We start from the raw sequence: 21,339 nt of genomic DNA, 5'->3' as shown, positions 1-21,339 counted from the left end.
AATTTTAATGGTGTCTCTCTGGAATCCTTGTTTTTAGAAGCCTGACAATAACTAGTTCCAAATGTAAATCAGACCGTGTCATGCCATATGCTTTATTTTCTTCAAATACCTTTCTTTTTCTGGGTGTGCAGCCCCCACTCCCCCATCCCTGCTTTCTGGCTTGTATAGCTCCCAGGTAGAATTCAAACTACAGGAGGGCACTGGCGCGCGAGTTAATAAATTTATCCTTTGACTTTCACTGCTTCCCCTGCTGTCACAAACAACTTTTGATCTTAAAAAGTGAAACAGCAAACCTGAGCCAATGGGAAACAACGGTGGGTTGGTTTTTTTCAACGTGATATATAGCCAAATGTATATAGCACCGGGAGGAAGCGTGTCCCCAGAGTGGGACTATTAGAGATAGCTCACTATTGCTGGCTGAAGAAATGCAAAGTAATGGCAGCAGTCACGCTCTGTGGAATATGACTGATATCTGAGAATAAATTATTGTCAGTGTTTGGTAATAACTTTCAAACCTTAGCTCAAATATCTGAATGCTTTCAATATTGGCAGATGGTAGGTAATGATACAGAATAAGAAGTTACCACTGTAATTGGCTGTGTATATTTTATTAGGCTCAGATTATGCTTAATCTTATCACTGAGATGCTTAAATTAAAGACAGCTTTGGAGAATCATGTCCCTTTAGTCAGTGGGAAGAGCCTGGCAGGTACAGAGGGCAATTCAGATCTGAGATGCCTGAACATCCATCTGTAAGTTGGGAAAGGTAAACCTGGTGCAGCCTCTCCCAGCCACGACTCAAAATACTGCACTTTAACCCATTTAGGACCAACCCCTTTTGCTTTGGGATTTCCTGTGTTTAGGGGATTCAGGGATTTAGTGGAAGCTGTTAATAGATAGAAACGTGAAGGTCAAAAACCCCAGAGAATTTGATCAAATCATGTGTATCCTGCATATGTATTTCCCTTCAAGAATGAGGGAGAAGCTCAAGCCCCAAAGAAGTGTCCAGTATGTGCTGGAGGGGTAGGGCAGAAGCTGTCAGGATAACGGCAGCTGAAATTGTAGCTGTTTTGGATGCAGGTGCTGGTGTGTGATGCCCTGAGCATAGTAGTGTCCCGCTTCGAGGTCGACCTAACATCTTCTTGACCCTCATGCTCTGTCAGCCTTTGCTTTCTTCTGCCACAGATGAAGCATGGATGGGAATGGCCAGCTGACCTGGCCCAAAGTGTGCTTCCCAGAGATGAGATTTAGCCTGTTTACATGCTTTCAACTTTTTCATACAGACCAACCAAAAAGAGAGGAAAATACTTTGGAATCCAGTTATTGTGTTCTTTGAGAATTTTATCTGTGTAAAGTCACCTCTCTAAACTGAGCAAGACATTTTCATGCCCACCTACACAGCTTTTTCACTGACCCTCCAAGTGCACCACACTCAAAGCCTTGGAGCGTAACGATTCTCCGCAGAACCCTACTGCATTTGCTGTAAACAGTTTCTTTTGTGTGCATCCTCAGATGAATAAATGCGGGACACAAGCTCCGGTGTGGCTGTCGCTGAAGTCTGAATCCCTGCCGGTTCCCGGCGAGAGCAAGCGGCTCACGGCCTGTGCTACCTGGCAGGTCTTCTTCGGGGGCACCAAGGACTGTTGCTTGTTTCGGATACCCATTGCCGTCAGGAACTGCGGCGAATTCTTTGTGTACCTCCTGCAGCCTACTCAAGGATGCATGGGCTACTGTGCAGAAGGTGAGGATCGGTAAAGTATTTATCAATAAGATTGCATATGTCTCTCTGGCTGTGTGTTCAAAGGTCCTGGTATTGCAACACACATCTCTGTGACCTTGCGAGTCAAGCATCTCTCCCAGTAAGATGCAGACCATGTAGAAAATAAATCAGCGGCGGTCCAAGGTGTTCCTGAGGAATAGCTATTATTACCAGCGCAAAATGTAATCTGGTGTGTATTACTGAAGTGTTCTTTGCTTGGTTACAGTTCACGTGTAACCTTTCCTACTGTCTTTGGCTCCACTTTGGCTTGAAGTTGCACAGCTAGTGAGCAGAGACATCTCGGTTTTATTGAGGCGCTGTATCCAGGATACTGCATCTAAGGTCTGTTCTTATCTTCAATAATCCAGTATACCCCCCAAAAAGGTAATTCTGAAACTCTGGAAGGAAAAAAAACCCAAACCGATAACATCTTTTTCATGACATTTATAGAATTACTCTCGTCAGAAATAATTTTCAGCCTACTACAAGAGATCTAACCTCTCTTCGGTAGCTAGGAAACAAAGGAATAGCAGAAAGCAATTGCTCACTCAGTTAAACCTTCTGAACTTCGGAGCATGTTCAGGTGCATATAGATTTAGCCAGGAAAGACAGCTCTTTCTCAAAAGGAAAAAACTACCTTTATACTTCCTTTTCAGCCTTTTTGGACAGAGACATGACACACTGAGAAAGTAGGGTTATCACCTTTCAATCAGGCAAAATTCAAGCTTAAATAAATTTTAAAGTGAGAGATACCTATTTTCTTATCTTTATCAATATTTTAACATTCCCATATGAAGAAGAGGGAGGAAAAAAGGCTCAAAGAAAGTGAGATTAATTAACTATTTGAAATTTTTAAAAAATCCACTAAAACAAAAGAAACTGCTCTTTAATTTCCATACTTCTTTCTCAGAAATGACTTTTTAACTGAATATAGTCATTTCCCAGTTTAACCTTGGCTTTTTTTAAACAATAAGATTTCCACCACCCTTGTTTGAAGAATTTTTTTACCAATACATTTTGGGTGATTAGTTTTGTCCTTTCTATTGATCCGTACCTGTTTAGTAGCCTGCATTTTTCATAAAAGAAAGTTTATCCCTTCCCATCTATCCCAAACCAACAACCTTCTGCCTTTTTCTTACCACTGCTGTTAAGTTTTCACCTTTTTCCCTAGGCATTTCAGTGAGGTCCAGCCCTCCCAAGTCTTTAACTTCTTGTCTTTAGGTTGTATTGGATGGAAAACACCCACAGCTGAAGGTTTTTATTGGGGGTTGTTAACTCACTGTATTAAATTCAGCTGTGAACATTGCACCACAGGAGCCTCTATGCAGCCCCAGAGCCGGGTCCGGCTGGCACCGTCACGGCTTCTTGCCGGGGTCCATCCCCCAGCCCCATCCGCTGGAGGCTCGGGAAGAGGACACTGGTCAGCACATCTTAGCTGCAAAACAAAATGAATTTAAGGCTTCATAGCTTGGCAGGAAGGACACGGCTGGGAAAAGCAGCGTACGTGCTTGCAATTCTGCTCACATCCTCCCGCGAGCTGATCACCTAACTTTGTCCTTCTGGAATAATTTCCTGCAGAAAGTCACGATGTGAGCCACAGTTTGAGGCAGCTTCCCTTAGAAACAAAAGAGAAAAGGGTATAAACAACTGGCCCTTATTCATATTTTCAGTAACTTGTTTCTTTTTCTTACCTCTTGTTATTTGCCCCGGACAGATGTTAACATACTGGTTCTTCATTCTGCTGTAACAGCCTCATACCTTATTCTCTTGGGCTTCCATAATATTTTCTACACTCCTCCAAAAAAGTTACTTAATTTGCCCTTTCAAAGCATCTGAAGCAGCTTCACGTTCCATTTGAGCCTGGGTCTTTAGAGATGAAAGAACATCACCCTACAGTATTATACATCTCTTTGTTTCTACTTTCTAGGTGAGTTTAACAGGAAGAAAAGTTTCAGACTTTATTACTTGTTGAAGCTTATAGAAAGCAGGCTGTATTTTTAAAGCAATGGCATTATTCTGGGCAGAGGGAGACTATAGCGAGCAGACTCAGCCTAGGTATATCCCAGAACAGCCTGGAGAGGATCTTCACAGCATGGCAATATGGGCTGGGTGCTCTCCGAGAGTCAGTTTACCTCTGCAACATGATGACTTCTCGTATCTCTTCTGTACTTATTGCAAAACTTGGATCAAAAGGCTGTGCTTCAGGGGAATACAAAGCTGATGTCCTTTGCCAAAGTAATTAATTTGTGTTAATCTGAGTGCTTCATTTCAATAACATTTCTCTTACTGCAAAATAAAAAAAAAACCAAACACAAAAAGCAGGTCAAATATTATAACAACAATGGGTATTCGGTACACAATTAGCAATTTTTGCATTTTGTATGAAATAAATATTCTTGCTTGCATAGTTAATAATCAGATCACAAGAATATAAAATGTAGCGTTTCTCCCATGTTTAGTTATATGGAAATCTCTTTGTTGTGTGAATAACTGTAGCATTAAAATAACATTTTGTGCTACATCCTTCTTTTGTTTTCTTCTGCCAGACAAACTCACAAGCCTGGCTTTGCAACCAGTGATAACTCCCGAGCTTGTGCAAGGTCGCGTCCACCTGAAGTGCACTTACAGCAGCCCCTCCTCAAAGCTGCCGCTACAGTACATGGTGGTCTGGTCGCGCCTGTCCACCCCTGGCAAGAAGGAGCAGATTCAGCGTGACACCACCCTGCAGTCATTTTCCTACGTCGAGATGAACGGCGTAAATCTCAAATTGGGAGACACGGTAATGCCGCCCTGCCTTCAGCATAAAAGGTCAAACGCTCAGGGGGATCAAATCCTTTTCTTAAATCTTTGTTGTGTTTTTATTAGCGCTGCTCCTCACTCATTATACTTACAACTACTGCAGAAAGAAATACTGAAACTGTTTCACAACTGGATTATTAAATAACATTTACCAGATTCAGGGTCTGTAACTTTCTTTGAATTGCAGTGAGTCCGCGGAAGCTATACATTTTACTATTTTCTAAAGGCAACTTGAATATTTGCACTTACTTTACAGCTTGAATGCCATGAAGTTGGTATGAGTAGTAGGCACATGTGCCTGAGCCAATTTTTGTTTAGTATTTTTTTGTATCTTGCAGCAGCAAGAATTTGCAGTAGAGGCAGACTCAGCTATGTGCACTCAGTAATTTTTATACTCACGGACCAGAGACACAATAACATCTTTTAATAGAAAAGAAAGATGGTACATTTTAAAATAGAGGGAGGTTTATTTTATGGTCTTTTTCATGGTGTTCTGCCTCTCTGATTCCAAATTCTTGGTTCAATAGCATACTGAAAGATAGAGTTCATTACAAAACAATCTTTAAGAAGTATATTTGATGGCTTACATAGCAACACAGATCTCATTTCAACAACAACAACGAAAGAGAAACCGATACAAGATGTGAAAAAAATTGACTTGTGTATGAATTCATGGCCTTTCATGGTGCAGAAACAAGACTTTTAAAGTTAAATTAGGTTCATAACTTTTACAGGCAGAGAGCCATTAGTGATGCTACAATGAACTGAAAGAATAAACAGGGATAATGGCCTTGTGTTAAAAGTAGGTTGGAAATAGTCTTGGCATTTTGCAGCTCTTCTTTAAGATATTTAAGATATTTAAGAAATGTGAATAAGCTTCTTCCAATTCTTGAAAGGATGAGTCATTTATAACAGTAGCACAATCTAGATAGTTTTTTTCTTATTTCTCCTCGTAATTATGCCTCCTGAGTTCAGAATCTGATTGATGCTGCCCTCACTTATATTATAACATGAGGCAGACAATTCTGTCAGTTTAAGACAAGTTTGTGTTATGAAGAGATATTTTCATCAAAATAATTTTGCTTGCAATCACTTCAAATCCAGTTTTAACAATCCTGAGGGATTCAGAGAAAATATAGTTCTGTTAACTAGTAGCATCACCAAATCTTTATAAGACCATTTTTATTATATTAAGTTTTCAGTAAGTCCTTCTTTGTCCTCTGCTGAAACCCACATGTTTAATTTAGTGGGTTTAGTGAGACTAGAATGTTCTCTTCCTTGCTAGATTTTTTAAAATGTCTTCATGGCCTATTTGACTAATTATAATTATCCATAAATCATCACTGGTGAAAATCAAGCAATGAAGCCTCAGCTGTAACTGGGAATTCAGTTTTACATAATAAAGATTAAAAAAAGCCTTTCACCACGTTTGCCATCCCACTCTGGGTGCCTAATAAGAGTCACAAAGGGGCAGACTCTCCTTTCACCTCCAGTGGAGTAAACCTGAAGCAACTTAGTAAGCGTTAGTACCATACTACCTCAAAGGAAAGGTGGTGCCACTAAAGGTAGAGTCAGACCCCGGGGACCAAACTCGGCCACACAGAGGCAGTTAGTAACCTTCCACCCACCCAGAAAAAATGCAGGCGGAAGGTTTTTTTCTCAGGCAGCTTTAAAGGGAGGCCAGGTCCCCACTGATAAAGGCCATATTAGAGAGGAAACAACAAATCGGGGCCACTTTCTGGTTCTCTTTCCCCTTCTCCGTGCACAGCCCAGTGGTAGCATCCCCACGGCTGCGCACTGCCAGGGCAACGTGGATGACATTCAGATCGGAATTTGTCCCCCAAAATGCAGAATTTGTAGCGTTTTGAAAACTGCTTGCCTTTTTTAACCTACTGTTCGTCTACCTACATGTAGCCTGAATTTGGTCTCAATGCTTTTATAACCTGAAATCAGCATCTTCTCCGTTCATTTCTTGATAAAAAAAAAACTACAGCCAAGGAGAAGATTTTTTTTTTAATCACTTTTTAGGTGATTGATATCTACGCTATTTTTTATCTGTCAAAAAGTCTCCAGGTAATAGGTTAGTCACATAACAGAATATCTATTGATATATTTTAATACGCAGTCAAATCTTAGAGAAGAATTGAGATTTACCGGCCAACATTTCTGAACTTGTATTGACTAAACAACCAGTTATTTTTTAATAGCCATCATGTGTGCTTTTCTCCCCCATCTTTGGGCTCCAATTTTGTTATTTCAGACAGTAATGTTGGCAGCATAATATTCGCGAAACTATTGCAGCCTTAAATAAATCTATAACATACTGTTATTTCTATATAAACACTGAAAGAAGCCTACTCCATCTGATATGAAAATCCTGGCATTCCTAAGCCTTATTTATGTGATAGTGACAGAGGTCATTTCATTCCTTAAGGCACAGCCATCTATAAATTATAGCGGCACACGGTGAGTAATGATTTATGCTAAGAAAGAAAGGTGTTTAGAAGAAAACCATGCAGATTTTGCTCAGCACAGCAATCCAAAAGTTCATACGGTGAGGAGCAATTGCCACCACACATAAACTATGATGCACATTGTAAAATAAAAATGTTTAAGTAAAACTGGCCTTTCCGAGCTCTGTGCTAGAAGTGGCTGTTTCACGTGGCACTCTGCAACAGTGGAAGAATATGCCCCAGCCAAAAAGACTGTAAATTAGTGCCTCAGTATAGAAAATAACTAATTTTCACTCACAAGGGAAGAGGAGTGTAATTTCCCCCTGCTTAAATACTAATCCCATCTCAACCACTGGACTTGACAAAATCAACAACAGAAATAGGAAGACTTGCCTATTTGTAGGTCACACCTGAGATTACAATTTCTTTCTCAACCTTCAGGTAGAAAATGAGGAGTATCTGCGCAGAAACAGAGCTCTGGGTGGACTTGGACAGAGATTTTAAAGCAGAAAGGGTCAGATAAATGATGAGCAAAACTCTGCAGCTGATAAGACACCTTGCTACTACCCCGGGAAAATTACTTTCCTTAGTAGCTGACCTACAGTCAGCCTCTACATACTGTTTGGCCATTTGGCAACTGGAAAGAGCTGCCTTCTTTATATATAGCGAGTAGCAGAGTAACTAGAGCTGGACTTCCCGCAGTGTCAGGTCATGCTGCTGCACCAGCTCCCTCCCTTCTGCAGCCAAAAGCCCACGACAGGGAGTGGTTTGGGTTCAAAAGCTTTAAGGTCTAGTTTATTAATTAACTCAAAGTCAGATTCTCCCTGCTTTCCTCTTCCTGCTAAGCCTTCTGGAAAGCCTTTCCAGGGACTTTGTTCCTACCCCTTTCTGCAAATACCTACAGCCAGATCATTTCTTCGAGCTAATGAGAACTATTTTTTTTTTCCTCCGGCTTCCCTAGAAATGCCATCCTTCAGCTCTGCTCATCCTTTGCTCTTTTCATCAAGGCTGTAAACCACAGCTCCCTCCCGCGCACACTCCCCAGCTCCCAGCAGAGCAAAATCCTCGAGGCTTTTCTAACCCCAGCCCATTAGCGTTTAATAGAGCAGGCAACGGCAGCTCGGAGGCCTTGATAACGATTGCGAGACACCCTTTCCCCTGGCATGATCGATTCCCTGCCCAACCCTTCACCTGCAAGCCATAAGTGTGGCTGAATGACTCTTACCCTTGCAGCCCCAGCCTGCCTTTTGACATGGGTGATGTAGCTAGGAGGGTAGATCCAGTCCTGGAGCTAATAGAGTCAATCACCCGCAGCTTAGGCACCTGCACCTTACGAGCAGCATGCAGCCTTCCCTGCCCAGTGAATGGGAAGAAGTGGGTATTCCTAAATGGTACCGTATGCTGAGAAGGGAACTTCCCGCAGGTGGCTAACATAAATTACTGCGCGGAGCAGCATCCCTGAATTCCCACACTTCTCAGGAGATTGGATGTCCGGGTCAGGAAAGTGCCTCCATCTACTTTTTAATCTCGACCTTCAAGTCCTACTCAGATGTACGGGGCTGTATGTAGTCTTTGAAAGATCACTACCAGTAAAAGTAAATATTTCAACTTTAAACCATTGCTGTTGTCACTGTGGGGCCTCTGGCACTACAATACAGCTCGAGTGCTTGCTGAAGAGATGGGAAATGGGTAGCTGGTCCTCCCAGCTGTGAGTTAGGTGCATGTCCTGCCCTTCCCAATGGAACATCCCACCCCCAGGGTGTAGGCTGCACTAGGAGAGGAAGCAGGGACCACAGCCAGGGACCGGCACGTGCATTTGCTTATTTTCTCTGGTGACTGTTTCAGGTAAAACATGCGAGCGGTCCTGATGGGCAGACCCAAACCCAGTGCTCCCATCTGCCAGCTCTCCCTATTTTGAGGACAAGTGCCATTGCCCCTGGGATGCTGTTGAGATGGGTGGTAGCACCATTTCTGCCAGTGCTTTGAGAAGCATGCAGCTGAGGTTGGGCTTTCTGAGAACTCCTGAAATTATCTGGCAAACCTAGGAGCCTTCACAGGTACCTGACTGAAGAGCAGGGATGGGTTTTGATCACAAAACACAAGTATCTCCTGTTTTGCCTTCGGGAACTCAACGCCTTATCTGAGCACAGCTGGGGGAGGCTGATGAAACTGGAGGCATGGCCATGCTGGATGCGCCAGCAAGCATCCCCCTCCGCCCCCCCGCCTCTGCGTGTGCCGCCTTTGAAGATGGCAACAAACGTGAATGCAACTTTCTTTGAGCTTTTCTGTCTCTGCCCTCGACCCCGTGTCTCTCACTACATGCTCAAGCTGCCACAGATGATCCCTGCACTACATTCAGAAGTAATTTGGGGCACGGAAAAGGGTGAAACTGGAGGCGGTTTTATGTTCGAAATGACTGTAAACAAATGATTTGGGGGAGTTTTGGATCCTGAGAGCTCTGAAGAAAACCCACATTTTGATGTGCAAGCTGTTAGAGGAAAATTTGCCAGAGATGGTGACAGGTCCTAGGATTAAAATACTCTCCCAAATTGTTTCCCAGAGCTACCCATCCCTCACCAAATTAATGACTGAATTCTGCTTTTAGCTAAATATGCTGCTCACAAAGTTCACGGCAAAGTGGGAAGGAATCTGTTTGATTCCACGTAAGGGTAGAAATCTGCTCCAACACACAGGAAAGGAGAAAATTCTTAGCTACCAGGGACTTTTTCTATCAGAATTTTGTGCCTAAAAGTAGTTTTCTGCCCTATGGGAAGATCTGCTGGTGCACAGGGGAAAGGGAGCAGCCCACGTCCAGAAGCAATCTGGTCATCCTGTCCAAGGGCACCCTTACACTTCCGTCCCTTTAAAAAGGGACGATGAAAAATTATAATTTTATTTTTTTTAACAGATCCAATGAGTTTGCGGAAAAATACTGCCTAACCTGTCACAGCCATCAGCATACTGCTGTCAGCGATGCTTTTATCTCTTTGCTTTAAAAAGGCCGCATCCTGAGATGGGGGAGGGGAAGAAGAGAAAGAAAAAGTTGATTGCTGAACTGGAGAAAAAGAGCCAGTATTTAGCTGAAGGCAAAAAAACCTCCTCGGAGTGACTATCATAATAATTATGTGACAAACTGTCAACCCGTAGCTCAGTAGCCAATGAACATATCTGCTGATTGTGAAGTGAAGTGTGCACCTAGCAAGGTAAAGGCACTACAAGGGGAGGAATGATATAAAAGACAGAAATAAAATGTAACTCATGATGGCTCTCCGTACATTTCAAATTTGCAAAGTTTGTGCTAATCTCCAAAAGCGCTGAAGATAGAACCGGAACAAACTGATAGTCTAAGAATATCTCAGTGTATTGTTACGGAGTAGTTTTTTATTCTAGTGTTCAGTGTTTTATCAATAAAATATACCTCTAAAATATATATGTGAGAAAATACAATGCTTGCAGGGAATGAGGCTGGGTTCTGACATTTCCCAGGATGTCACTTTGGGGAAGATCACCAGGAGATGCCTCCGTCAGCGCCAGGCAACCTCGTGCACGACCCTGCTGCCTTTCATTACAGCTCCCTTGGCAGGAACGCTCCACGCGGCATGCTCAGAGGGACGTCTCCCTGTGAATATTTTTGGTAAAAAGCATCAAAGCCAAAAGTGCAAACAGCCCGGCAAGTGTAAATATAGTCTCTGCAATGCATCTGCATTGGATTTGCTCAATGAGCTCTGCAAGGGGATCATTGGTTTGGGTTTTTTTCACTAGGGGGAATATACGTTACCTGAACTCTTTCTCTGTCACCGCCTTGTCAGATCCCGATTTTGCAGACTCTTCCTATGGCAGCTGTAGGAAAAGCAGCAGGAGGAAGATCAACGTTCACCTTCTGCCTTCCCAGTGGAAGAACTTTTCTGAAAACTTTGTAAGCTGAATATGAGCCTTTAGGGAATGCTTAGAGATAATACATATCTAATGATAACAGGGGCTTATTGAGGAGACAACAACTTGTTCTCCTTTGGAGGCAAACTGGCTGACTACGAAGTATCTGAGGAATTTTAACTGTAAAGTATCTCTGTGAGGCCTGTGTCTTTTTTTCCCCCAGTACACCCAGTACAACTTCAAGGCTTCCATCTAACGAATGGAACAAATAACACCATTTTCACTGGGCCAAAGTGGCTGGAGCTGTCAGCAAAAGAGTGAGAAACTTTATGAAGGTAAAAACGGTCCAAAAGGCACATAAACCTGGGACTGAGCTGGACTGGAAATGATCCACCTGAAGAGCACAGAAAACACTTGATTTTTCCCATAGCCATACAAATGACGCCGTACGGCCAATGGGGCATTTTCGTTGTGCGCAAATGAGTTAGGAAAGAGGATTCTTCAGTTTGGAGGAAACTCATGACTTGATGGTAATGAAGAGGGATTTTTAGGGTGGTAAAAGAAATATTCCAGAGTGCTGTGCAACTCGTGCCCACACGACCATATAAATCTGGGAATATCCTGGTTTTGAGCCTGTTTTGCTGATGAGGGTCATGCCTGAGCTGGTAGGTTAGAGCTACTGAGAGGAGCATGGCTGGTGGGTGGTGCTGGAAAATCCGTCCAAAGGAGTTTATCACAGTGGAAAATAAATTAGATTGGTCTGATTCCTCCTTGTGGGTTACTTGAGGCTTAAAAAAGGCAGTAGCTATAAATATGCCATCTGACTATTTGGAATTGATTTAGTATGTCACAATCTGTTACTCCATTTCCGAGAAGAGGCCAAAAAAAAAAATTCAGAACTACAGTTTCAGAGCCTATTGTCGTTCGTTTTAAGGAAAATTTCTGTAGTTTAATCTTATGATCCTAGAAATGATGTTAGCAGTTTGGGTTTTCTGAAACCAATGAAACATTAAGATGGCAGATGGTGTGCGGGCTCAGCAGAGATAAAGGTGGCGTGCCTGTGCTAGGAATAAAACATAAATGGCCTGGTACATTCTGTTTGGTGGAGTTTTTTGTTTTGGGGGGATTTTTTTTTTTCTTTTTACAATAAAAACCCTGTAGACACATCTACATCGTCTTTTATAATGCAATAAGAAAAAAAAAAAGGAGCTTCTTATACTGCTGACACAGTTTCTGAGACTGGATGACTGTCAAACTAATTTAAGTGAAAAAAACCTGCTTACAAACGTGGTACAGAGAGAGGATATTTGATGCAGTGGACAGACTGAAGTCTGGGATCCCAAGGGCTGATGTCCTAATCCTGACAGTAATGTCCATGAACAATGTAGTTCTCCCTAAATAAAATGAGTTAATATCACTAACCAAGGTGCTTGAAAAACTGCAGAAGAAAACACATTGTAAGCATTCAGCGTTGTTAATTGTTGAGACAGAAGCCATGTTTCTTTGCTTGTTAAATGCGTCAAAAATTCTTCCAAACCTCAAGATTTATGCATAAACATTTTTAAAGCTTAAACCCCAAAAATATGTTTCAACAGTAGAAAAAAGGCTTGTCGTGGTTTAACCTCAGCCGGCAACTAAGCACCACGCAGCCGCTCGCTCACTCCCCCCCGGTGGGATGGGGGAGAGAATCGGAAGGGTAAAAGTGAGAAAACTCATGGGTTGAGATAAAGACAGTTTAATAGGTAAAGCAAAAGCCACACACGCAAGCAAAGCAAAACAAGGAATTCATTCACTACTTCCCATGGGCAGGCAGGTGTTCAGCCATCTCCAGGAAAGCAGGGCTCCATCACGCGTAACGGTGACTTGGGAAGACAAACGCCATCACTCCAAACGTCCCCCCCTTCCTTCTTCTTCCCCCAGCTTTATATACTGAGCATGACGTCACATGGTATGGAATATCCCTTTGGCCAGTTTGGGTCAGCTGTCCTGGCTGTGCCCCCTCCCAGCTTCTTGTGCACCTCCAGCCTGTTCAGTCAGTAGAGCCTGGGAAGCTGAAAAGTCCTTGACTAGTGTAAACACTACCTAGCAACAACTAAAACATCGGTGTGTTATCAACATTGTTCTCACCCTAAATCCAAAACACAGCACTGTACCAGCTACTAGGAAGGAAATTAACTCTATCCCTGCTGAAACCAGGACAAGGCTTAACAACTCTGACCAACAGGAAGATGCATAATTAAACGAATTTTCTTCAAGAAAAGCTATAGCATATGCTGTTTATTTATTACAGGTCTTTTGCACTGTCACCGCTTTTACGAGGGACACTCTTGAGCAGCAGTCGTTGCCTGAAGACAGCAAAGGTTTCTATGCTGGGATTAAGGTAATGCTGGTAGCCCTGATTTACTGACTTGGTATATCCCTAGGGAATATTTATACATTATCTGACATGCCCTGAAAAACAAGACACAGAAACATAAGCTTTGATCATCATAACCAGTGCTGTATTTATGTTCACTTTGAGAAAATGTCTTAATAAATTATACGGTGTGGTGGGTTGACCCTGGTGTCCACCAAAGCCGCTCTGTCACTGCCCTCCTCAGCTGGACAGCAGAGAGAAATATAACGAAAGGCTCGTGGGTCGAGATAAGGACAGGGAGAGATCGTTCACCAGTTACCGTCACAGGCAAAACAGACTCAGCATGGGGAAATTAATTTATTACCATTCAAATCAGAGTAGGATCATGAGAAATAAAACCAAATCTTAAAACACCTTCCCCCCACCCCTCCCTTCTTCCCAGGCTTAACTTCACTCCTGATTTTCTCTACCTCCTCCCCCCGAGCGGCGCAGGGGGACGGGGAACGGGGGTTGGGGTCAGTTCATCACACGTTGTCTCTGCCGCTCCTTCCTCCTCAGGGGGAGGACTCCTCACACTCTTCCCCTGCTCCAGCGTGGGGTCCCTCCCATGGGAGACAGTCCTCCAGGAACTTCTCCAACATGAGTCCTTCCCACGGGCTGCAGTTCTTCATGAACTGCTCCAGCGTGGGTCCCTTCCACGGGGTGCAGTCCCTCAGGAACAGACTGCTCCAGCGTGGGTCCCTTCCATGGGGTGCAGTCCCTCAGGAACAGACTGCTCCAGCGTGGGTCCCTTCCATGGGGTGCAGTCCTTCAGGAACAGACTGCTCCAGCGTGGGTCCCTTCCACGGGGTCACAAGTCCTGCCAGCAAACCTGCTCCAGCGTGGGCTCCTCTCTCCACGGGTCCACAGGTCCTGCCAGGAGCCTGCTCCAGCGTGGGCTTCCCACGGGGTCACAGCCTCCTTCGGGCACCCATGTGCTCCGGCGTGGGGTCCTGCACAGGCTGCAGGTGGATATCTGCTCCACCGTTAACCTCCACGGGCTGCAGGGGGACAGCCTGCCTCACCATGGTCTTCACCACGGGCTGCAGGAGAATCTCCGCTCTGGTGCCTGGAGCACCTTCTCCCCCTCCTTCTTCAGTGACCTTGGTGTCTGCAGAGTCTTTCTCTCACACATTCTCACTCCTCTCTTCTGACTGCTGCTGGTGTTGTGCAGTTTTTTTCCCCTTCTTAAATACATTATCACAGAGGCACTACCACCATCACTGATGGGCTCGGCCTTGGCCAGCAGCGGGTCCATCTTGGAGCCGGCTGGCATTGGCTCTGTCGGACACAGGGGAAGCTTCTAGCAGCTTCTCACAGAAGCCACCCCTGTATCCCCCCGCTACCAAAACCTTGCCACGCAAACCCAATACATATGGCTTTCAGCCTGTTTGTAAAACACCCTGAACCACCCTTCAGCACCGTGTGCAAGTGTTGACACTAATGCACCATAAAGAATGTGCAAAACTACATCTTCTAGTAAGTACACCCCAAAGTACTCTGATGGTTATGTAAAATGAGAAAACACACCTACAAGGATGCAGAATTTTGTTGTACCTAAACCAGAAGAAAGTGAAGAGAAAAACTCATTTTTATCCATCATCTTCTTATGGTCAGGGACTACAAAAACCAAATTGCTGAAGATAAATTCACACTGAGTGCAAAAACCAGCTCTAATCCCACTCAAGGATTAGACTGTCAGTCTGGCAGTCCAGGAGAATTTGAGATCTTCTGAGTATCTAAGCTTCATGCCTCCATGAATGGTGTTTGAAAAATCTGGCAAGACATTCTGTGTGACGTTTGAAGAACAGTTTCAGGTTTTTTGGAAATGTCAGAATTTTCCAGGGAATGGAAAAATTCCCATTTCTGACTGGCCCCGAGTGCTGTTTCTGCTCTTGCACCGGAACAGACAGACAGAAACGGCACAACCCGAGCTCTCTCCCCGGCGCATGAGCCACCGGAGCTGTAATATATTATGTACAGAGAAATCCTTCTTTCTGCCACAGCAGGTAAGAGGAATCGGGCAAAAATTGCACTCATTTTGCACCTGGGGCAGAGTACAAACATGGAGTCCATGATGATAAGGTAACGCCATACTTTAGGCCGTGAATATTGGTGGCATTTCTCCTAGTGCATTGGAATAGGAGCTCCTTTTAACCAGGGATATTAAAAATGAATAAATTCTATGGTATCACGCTATTTTCAGGCTTAATAAAAACCTGTTTTGCGATTAGGAGATGAGAAGCAATTAGACACTATATATGACAACTGCAAAAATTTTCTCAATTGCCAAAAATGTTAAACTATTTTAACAATAATTTCACCTTATAAAGTTGAAGATCATTATTACAAAGATTATTATTATTATTATGAGGATTATTACAAAGAATGTTTTTATTTTACAAGCAATTATATCTTTTCATAATTGATTAAAACCACTCAAAATTTCATAAATATCAGTATTGCCTAATTAATCTGTCAAAATAATCTAAAAATTATTTTCTTATTTCCAGTTTTTACCAGAATCGTTACAAATTGCAGAGGATGGCAAAGAGCATGTTTTGACCGTTCTGAGCACTGTACCCATTGCCTGTCCCGGGCATGATGATTCCTGTAAAATTACGTTACAGCTAAGTACTGAGGATTTGGGTAAGAGTTTTACATATTGGCATGAAACCAATGTGATTACTTTTTCCTGTATTTATATTATGATTAATTCCAATAGAAATTATAAGACTTAAATAACAACAAAGGGCAGAAGCCATAAAATCAACAAACTAGGCCATATATTTGTCTGCAAAATGAAATAGATGATAATATCCCTCAGGTTTTTGAGAAGAAAAAAATCTGACTAACAATAATCTGAATGGTAGTCCATTGAGATTTATGGATTAAACAACTATGAGTAGAATAACTTGTTTTAAATTCCAGGAGTATAAAATTCCATTTTAAGTTTTTGAAGCAGCAATGGTCTTAGCTAGAATAATGTCATTAATTGTCAATAAGAAGCTCACCTGCAGATTCATTCTTCAGTAAATCTGTACTGAAGCCTTTTTGCTTTCTTTTACTGGCTTACAATTTTTGTCTAACTTAATATAGAAGAAAAAAATCATTCTTATGCTTATATATTATTCTCTTCCTAAAGGTATTTTTTTACTTGAAAACAGTGACAATATCACTTAGAAAATTCTTGCCCTTTTAATCAGTAAATGCTTTCCTCAAGTTAATCTGGTGGAATATCATACCTAACCAAGGGGGGCATATATATATTTACTTTACATTTGCACTAAATAAATCACCCGACCCTCTTTCTAACAAGGCATTTATTTCTCTTCCATAGGTGACTCAGTGAGAAAAATGTTTAGACATAGGATTACAGCCACAGTTTCTCTACCAACAAAAAGCCAGCTCAAAAAAAATGTTGGCAAAACCCAGATAGTTCCTGATATTTTTCCCTTTCTAAATTCCTCTCCTCTCTCCCCATCATCAGCCAAGTGCTTAGACAGAAGAAAAAAATAATTCAAATGGTATCATAACATAATGATCTTAAACTGAACGGCACCTTATGGTTCCAGCAGCTGTGTTGGCTCTCGTACGTGTAGTACTTTGTGTTTCTCCATGACTCAGTGCTGCTCTGTTCTACATGTTGCTCTTGGCTTAGAGTCTCTGCCGGTCCATCAGGCAAACGTCCGCTGAGCTCATGGGAACAGATTTTCTTAGATCTTGAGGTAGCTAAGAACTCAGGCTGGTGTGTGGTGGGATGTGCCCACAGCCTCCAAGCAAGCTAGACACCTACCGTTTATGAGGATCAAATGAGAATTAGTCACATAAGCTATCAAGGTAATTTTTTTTAACTCCCATTTTCTTAGGTATTGATAAAGCCTTTCAACATCTCAGTGAGAATGAATGCATGGTCCAGGAGCTCTCAAGTGGGGGAGGCTGAGTTCGAGAGCTCATACTGAGGCTGACCCCTTGCCAGGGTCTTCTCCAGTCCCACAACGTGCATTTGACTGGAAGAAAGAGGGGAGGCAAGGTTTGCAGAAACAGCTTTATTTTCAAGCTGTCAAAGGGCTTGACGTGTTGGTGCCAAGAGGTCCCAGGATGGAGGCACAACTCAACCAACTAACTAATCTTTGAAAGAACTTGTCACTGAAGTGGAAAATTGCCATTACTTTTATTCAACTCATTTCCGTAGCTTAAACTAATAACCAGCTCTAGCCCTTGATTGCTCCATCCTGAGGCTATTGATGACGCTTGGGCCTTTTATGATCAATTGAGATATCTATATATACTTAAGGTTGACTATCTGCTGCTGTGTGTTTGCATAACTGCATGTCTGGTTTGTGTCTTTATTGTCTGTAGGGTCCACCTGAAGGAATATTGTGGGTTCCTGAAAAACGTAATATTGGCCACAGTGCTATAAATTGAAAATAAAAACAACTTTAGCTGAGATTTGTTTCTACCAAATAAATTAACTGACAAGCTCCTTGTCTGACTGAATCCATATAACAACACTGCTGTCCTAATTATGTAGGGAATATGTGATAAGAAAGCTAATTACAAGCACAGAAATATCTCTCTCAGTTCAGACAATATCATAACGAATGCCGAGGCACAGCAGAGCCACTGGAGTTCGGCTTCTGTTAAGTTTATCATCACTATTTTGACAAGATTATTTTCTTTGATTTTAAACTTTTGTTCTGGGTTGTGAGCACAGCTCGTGGGGCTGTAATGGCAATAACTATTCCTCATGGAAACCTCCAATTTAATTGAATCAAGAACCTGGAAAATGAGCCAGGACTTTTCTATAAGATGTGAGGCAGCCTTTAAGGATTTGGGATGAGAGATAATATGCTATTAATATTTGTAGGTTTTTAGTTCAGTTCCTATAGAACTCTACAGGGTTAATTTAAATTATATTTTATGAGTCTTTTCCATAAGGAATAAAACATTGATTATTTGATCATGTTAGAAATACCATCTTAAAATACTTGAATGCCATCTTGTATAAATTATTAAGCAATTCTACAAATGGGAAAAATGATATGAAACTTTGATATTTTCATATTAGATTAATTCCATTGACACCATTTCTAGAACTTTGTTCTTTTCAGATGATAATTATTGGTCTGGGACAGAAAACTAAATACTCAGCACAAACAAGAGAAGCGGACACTGCTAGTCTTGCACCTGGAAGAGGTCCCTTTAGGAAAGATACGATGTGCAGAGGCAGAGCTGAATGAATGACTTGGGTTGCCATTGCCATATTGATTTTATCACCACCCATCACTTCCCTACCCACCACAGATACTTACACAGCCGGTACTGCCGTAGCTTATTACTTTTCCACATTCTTTCAGTGAATTTATCCTCACAATGCCGCTGTGAAAGATAGAAATAAAACTACCATCATTTTACAGGTTGGAAAGTAAAGCACCATAACCTAGCTAAGCCAAAAAGACAAATACAAATCTGCTGCATTTGCCTTCCTGTCGTGGATCCAAATTTCACTATAAACTGACTCGAGAATCCTCCCTTTCCAGATCAAAAATTCTGTTTATTTTAAATTAAATAACTCCCAGCAGATAGCTCCTTATAATAAAGCTAGTGAAAGATAAATGTTTTCCAGAAACACAGACTCATCTCTTTCTTTGTCATGAGAACTACTTGTCTTCATTCTCTGGGCATGGACCCATAAAGATAAGACTGTCTTTCCAGAAATATTAGCACCTGTGGAAAGAAAAGCACCACTGAGTTTTAGTAAACTGCCTACTGCAGGGGGAAAAAAAAAAGCCCAGTAAAATGTGCAGAGGGATGCCAGATTGAGTCAGTCACAGCTGTCTTCATGCAAAACCCATCTGGTTTCAAGGCATGTGTGTCCTGGAATGTGAAACATTTGCGCTGGACGGTAAACAGGGTACGGGCAACTGTTTGGATAACTCTTGTCAGACTCGGTCTTCGTGTTCATTTTAGATAGCCAATTACTGGGGCCCCCAAACATCGCCCTTTCAGCATGCCAGGTGGATCTGCTGCGGGCGCCCTGCTCGGAAAGCAGCTGTGCAGCAGCCGCGCTGACAGTGACAGCCGTGACAGACTTTGCTCAGGATGGGAACCGCATCAGCCGCATCAGAGCTGAGCCAGTCGGATGGAGGGATTTGCTTTGGAGGGCTTACACACCCAAGGATGTGAAGGTCAGGTCCTAAAATAATTTGGAAAACATCTCAAATTTAAATGGGAGGTTTAGTTTTGCAGAAAACAATGGTAAACCTTAACCATATAAACATTTGGGGACTGCTGTCAGCAGAGTAAACCAAAACTGCCTCTTTATAGGCCAAGAAAATTAACATGTAAAGCCTTTTGCTTTAACAAATTTAGGTTTGGTTATTAGTCAGCACATCAGTAAGGCCAATAGCTGGATTATAGATGTAACCAGGCGTGCTTGTGTATGCTGGAAGAGGAGAGAGGGAGAACGTGGGTTAGGGAACTAGCACCTTTATGAGAAGAAGGGAGAGGGAAAACCGAGGGGTTGGAGACCAGTTTCTGAAAAAGCAGAGGAAAGGCAGTGCCTCGGTAAAGAGAAAGAAGGATCAGGACTCAGCAGTGCCGTGTTCAATTTGTGACTGTGCCAGGAATCACCGGGACACCTCCGACAACACACATGGCTGCTCCATCTCTTCATTTATCCCTGTACGAAATGTCCAAAATAAAAATAATAAGAATCAATCAGGGAGGTAAGCCATGCTTTCCCTGCCTAGAAGGGAGTGTGGCAAGCAGGGACTGGCCCGTTGTCTGTGAAGTTGTTTCGGGGCCTCAGCTGGGAGGTTTGAGAGCTGTAATCCCACCGCCCGAGAGAATAAACCAGAGCACAGATTTGACTCAGCTAAATTTCTCAGAGCAGTGTACACATCCAAGCTGGTATATTTTAAGTAACTGAAAACAAACTCCCAATGAAATCTATAATTTCACTGCCCTGATTTTTGTGGATTTGCTCATGAGAGAATGAGATTAAACTGGACCTGTTGGAGCGGGTCCAGGGGAGGGCCACGAAAATGGTCAGGGGGATGGAACACCTCTGCTATGAAGAAAGGCTGAGAGAGTTGGGGTTGTTCAGCCTAGAGAAGAGAAGGCTTTGGGGAGACCTTCTTGCAGCCTATCAGTACTTCAAGGGGGCTTATAAAAAAGAAGGCAGCAGACTTTTTAGCAGGGTCTGTTGCGACAGGCCAAGGGGGAATGGCTTGAAACTAAAGGGGGGTAGATTTAGACTAGATGGAAGAAATGTTTTACGCTGAGGGTGGTGAAAGACTGGCCCAGGTTGCCCAGAGAGGTGGTGGATGCCCCATCCCTGGCAACATTCCAGGTCAGGTTAGAGGGGGCTCTGAGCAACCTGATGTAGTTGAAGATGTCCCTGCCCAGGGCAGGGGGGTTGGACTAGATGACCTTTAGAGGTCCCTTCCAACCCAAACTAGTCTATGATTCTATAAAAAATTTTTTGTCTTCAAAGATAAATTGCCTAGCACGTGACTATATCCTTTCCTCTCTGGCATAGGCTTCTTTTAAACTTTTTAAGATTCTTAAATCAGAAATTGCAGCTAATTCAGTGTAGTGCACTCACATACCCATATTTTTTCTTGAAGTTACAAATGCTTCCATTAAAATATGAAAATGTAGCAAGTGTGAAATGGAGTTAATCAATTTTTATAATAAAGTCCATCTATCATCACAGTTAAAACTTGATCTATGGAAACATAATAGACATTACCTTTCCTCCCCCCCATTTCCTCGTTGCTGCTTTGCAGTTAATTAGAGGCGTTAATGTAACACAGTCCCTGCAATGTATCAAAGAAAAATCCATATATTAAAATCCACATAGTCTTTAGTCCTTCAGACTTGTTCAAATATTTTTTATTTATCTGAAAATTGAATGGAAATGGTGGGCAGAACATCCTGACACATTCAGACACCTGATAAAGTGGATTTCTTCAGCAAATTAAGACTGCCTACAACTAGGACTTGCATCCTCTGCTGGTATCATGCAAGCAAAGAGCAGAGCAGAAAGGGCCA

At 42.5% G+C, this 21,339-nt stretch overlaps 1 protein-coding gene across 1 annotated transcript in view; it reads left to right on the top strand.

The window, feature by feature from the left end:
- Positions 1–21,339, top strand: part of LOC143161524 (von Willebrand factor D and EGF domain-containing protein-like) — a 193,987-nt gene that overhangs the window by 48,542 nt on the left and 124,106 nt on the right. The window contains exons 3-7 of the mRNA XM_076340608.1: positions 1,512–1,740; positions 4,305–4,537; positions 13,174–13,263; positions 15,792–15,927; positions 19,252–19,469. Of these exons, the coding sequence (XP_076196723.1) occupies positions 1,512–1,740; positions 4,305–4,537; positions 13,174–13,263; positions 15,792–15,927; positions 19,252–19,469 (906 nt within the window). The remainder of the gene's footprint in view (positions 1–1,511; positions 1,741–4,304; positions 4,538–13,173; positions 13,264–15,791; positions 15,928–19,251; positions 19,470–21,339) is intronic.

The sequence above is a fragment of the Aptenodytes patagonicus genome, chromosome 6 (genome assembly GCF_965638725.1).
Source record: "Aptenodytes patagonicus chromosome 6, bAptPat1.pri.cur, whole genome shotgun sequence".
Taxonomy (NCBI): domain Eukaryota; kingdom Metazoa; phylum Chordata; class Aves; order Sphenisciformes; family Spheniscidae; genus Aptenodytes; species Aptenodytes patagonicus.
Note: the sequence above shows the minus strand (reverse complement) of the source record. Positions and strands in the feature narration are given on the sequence as shown.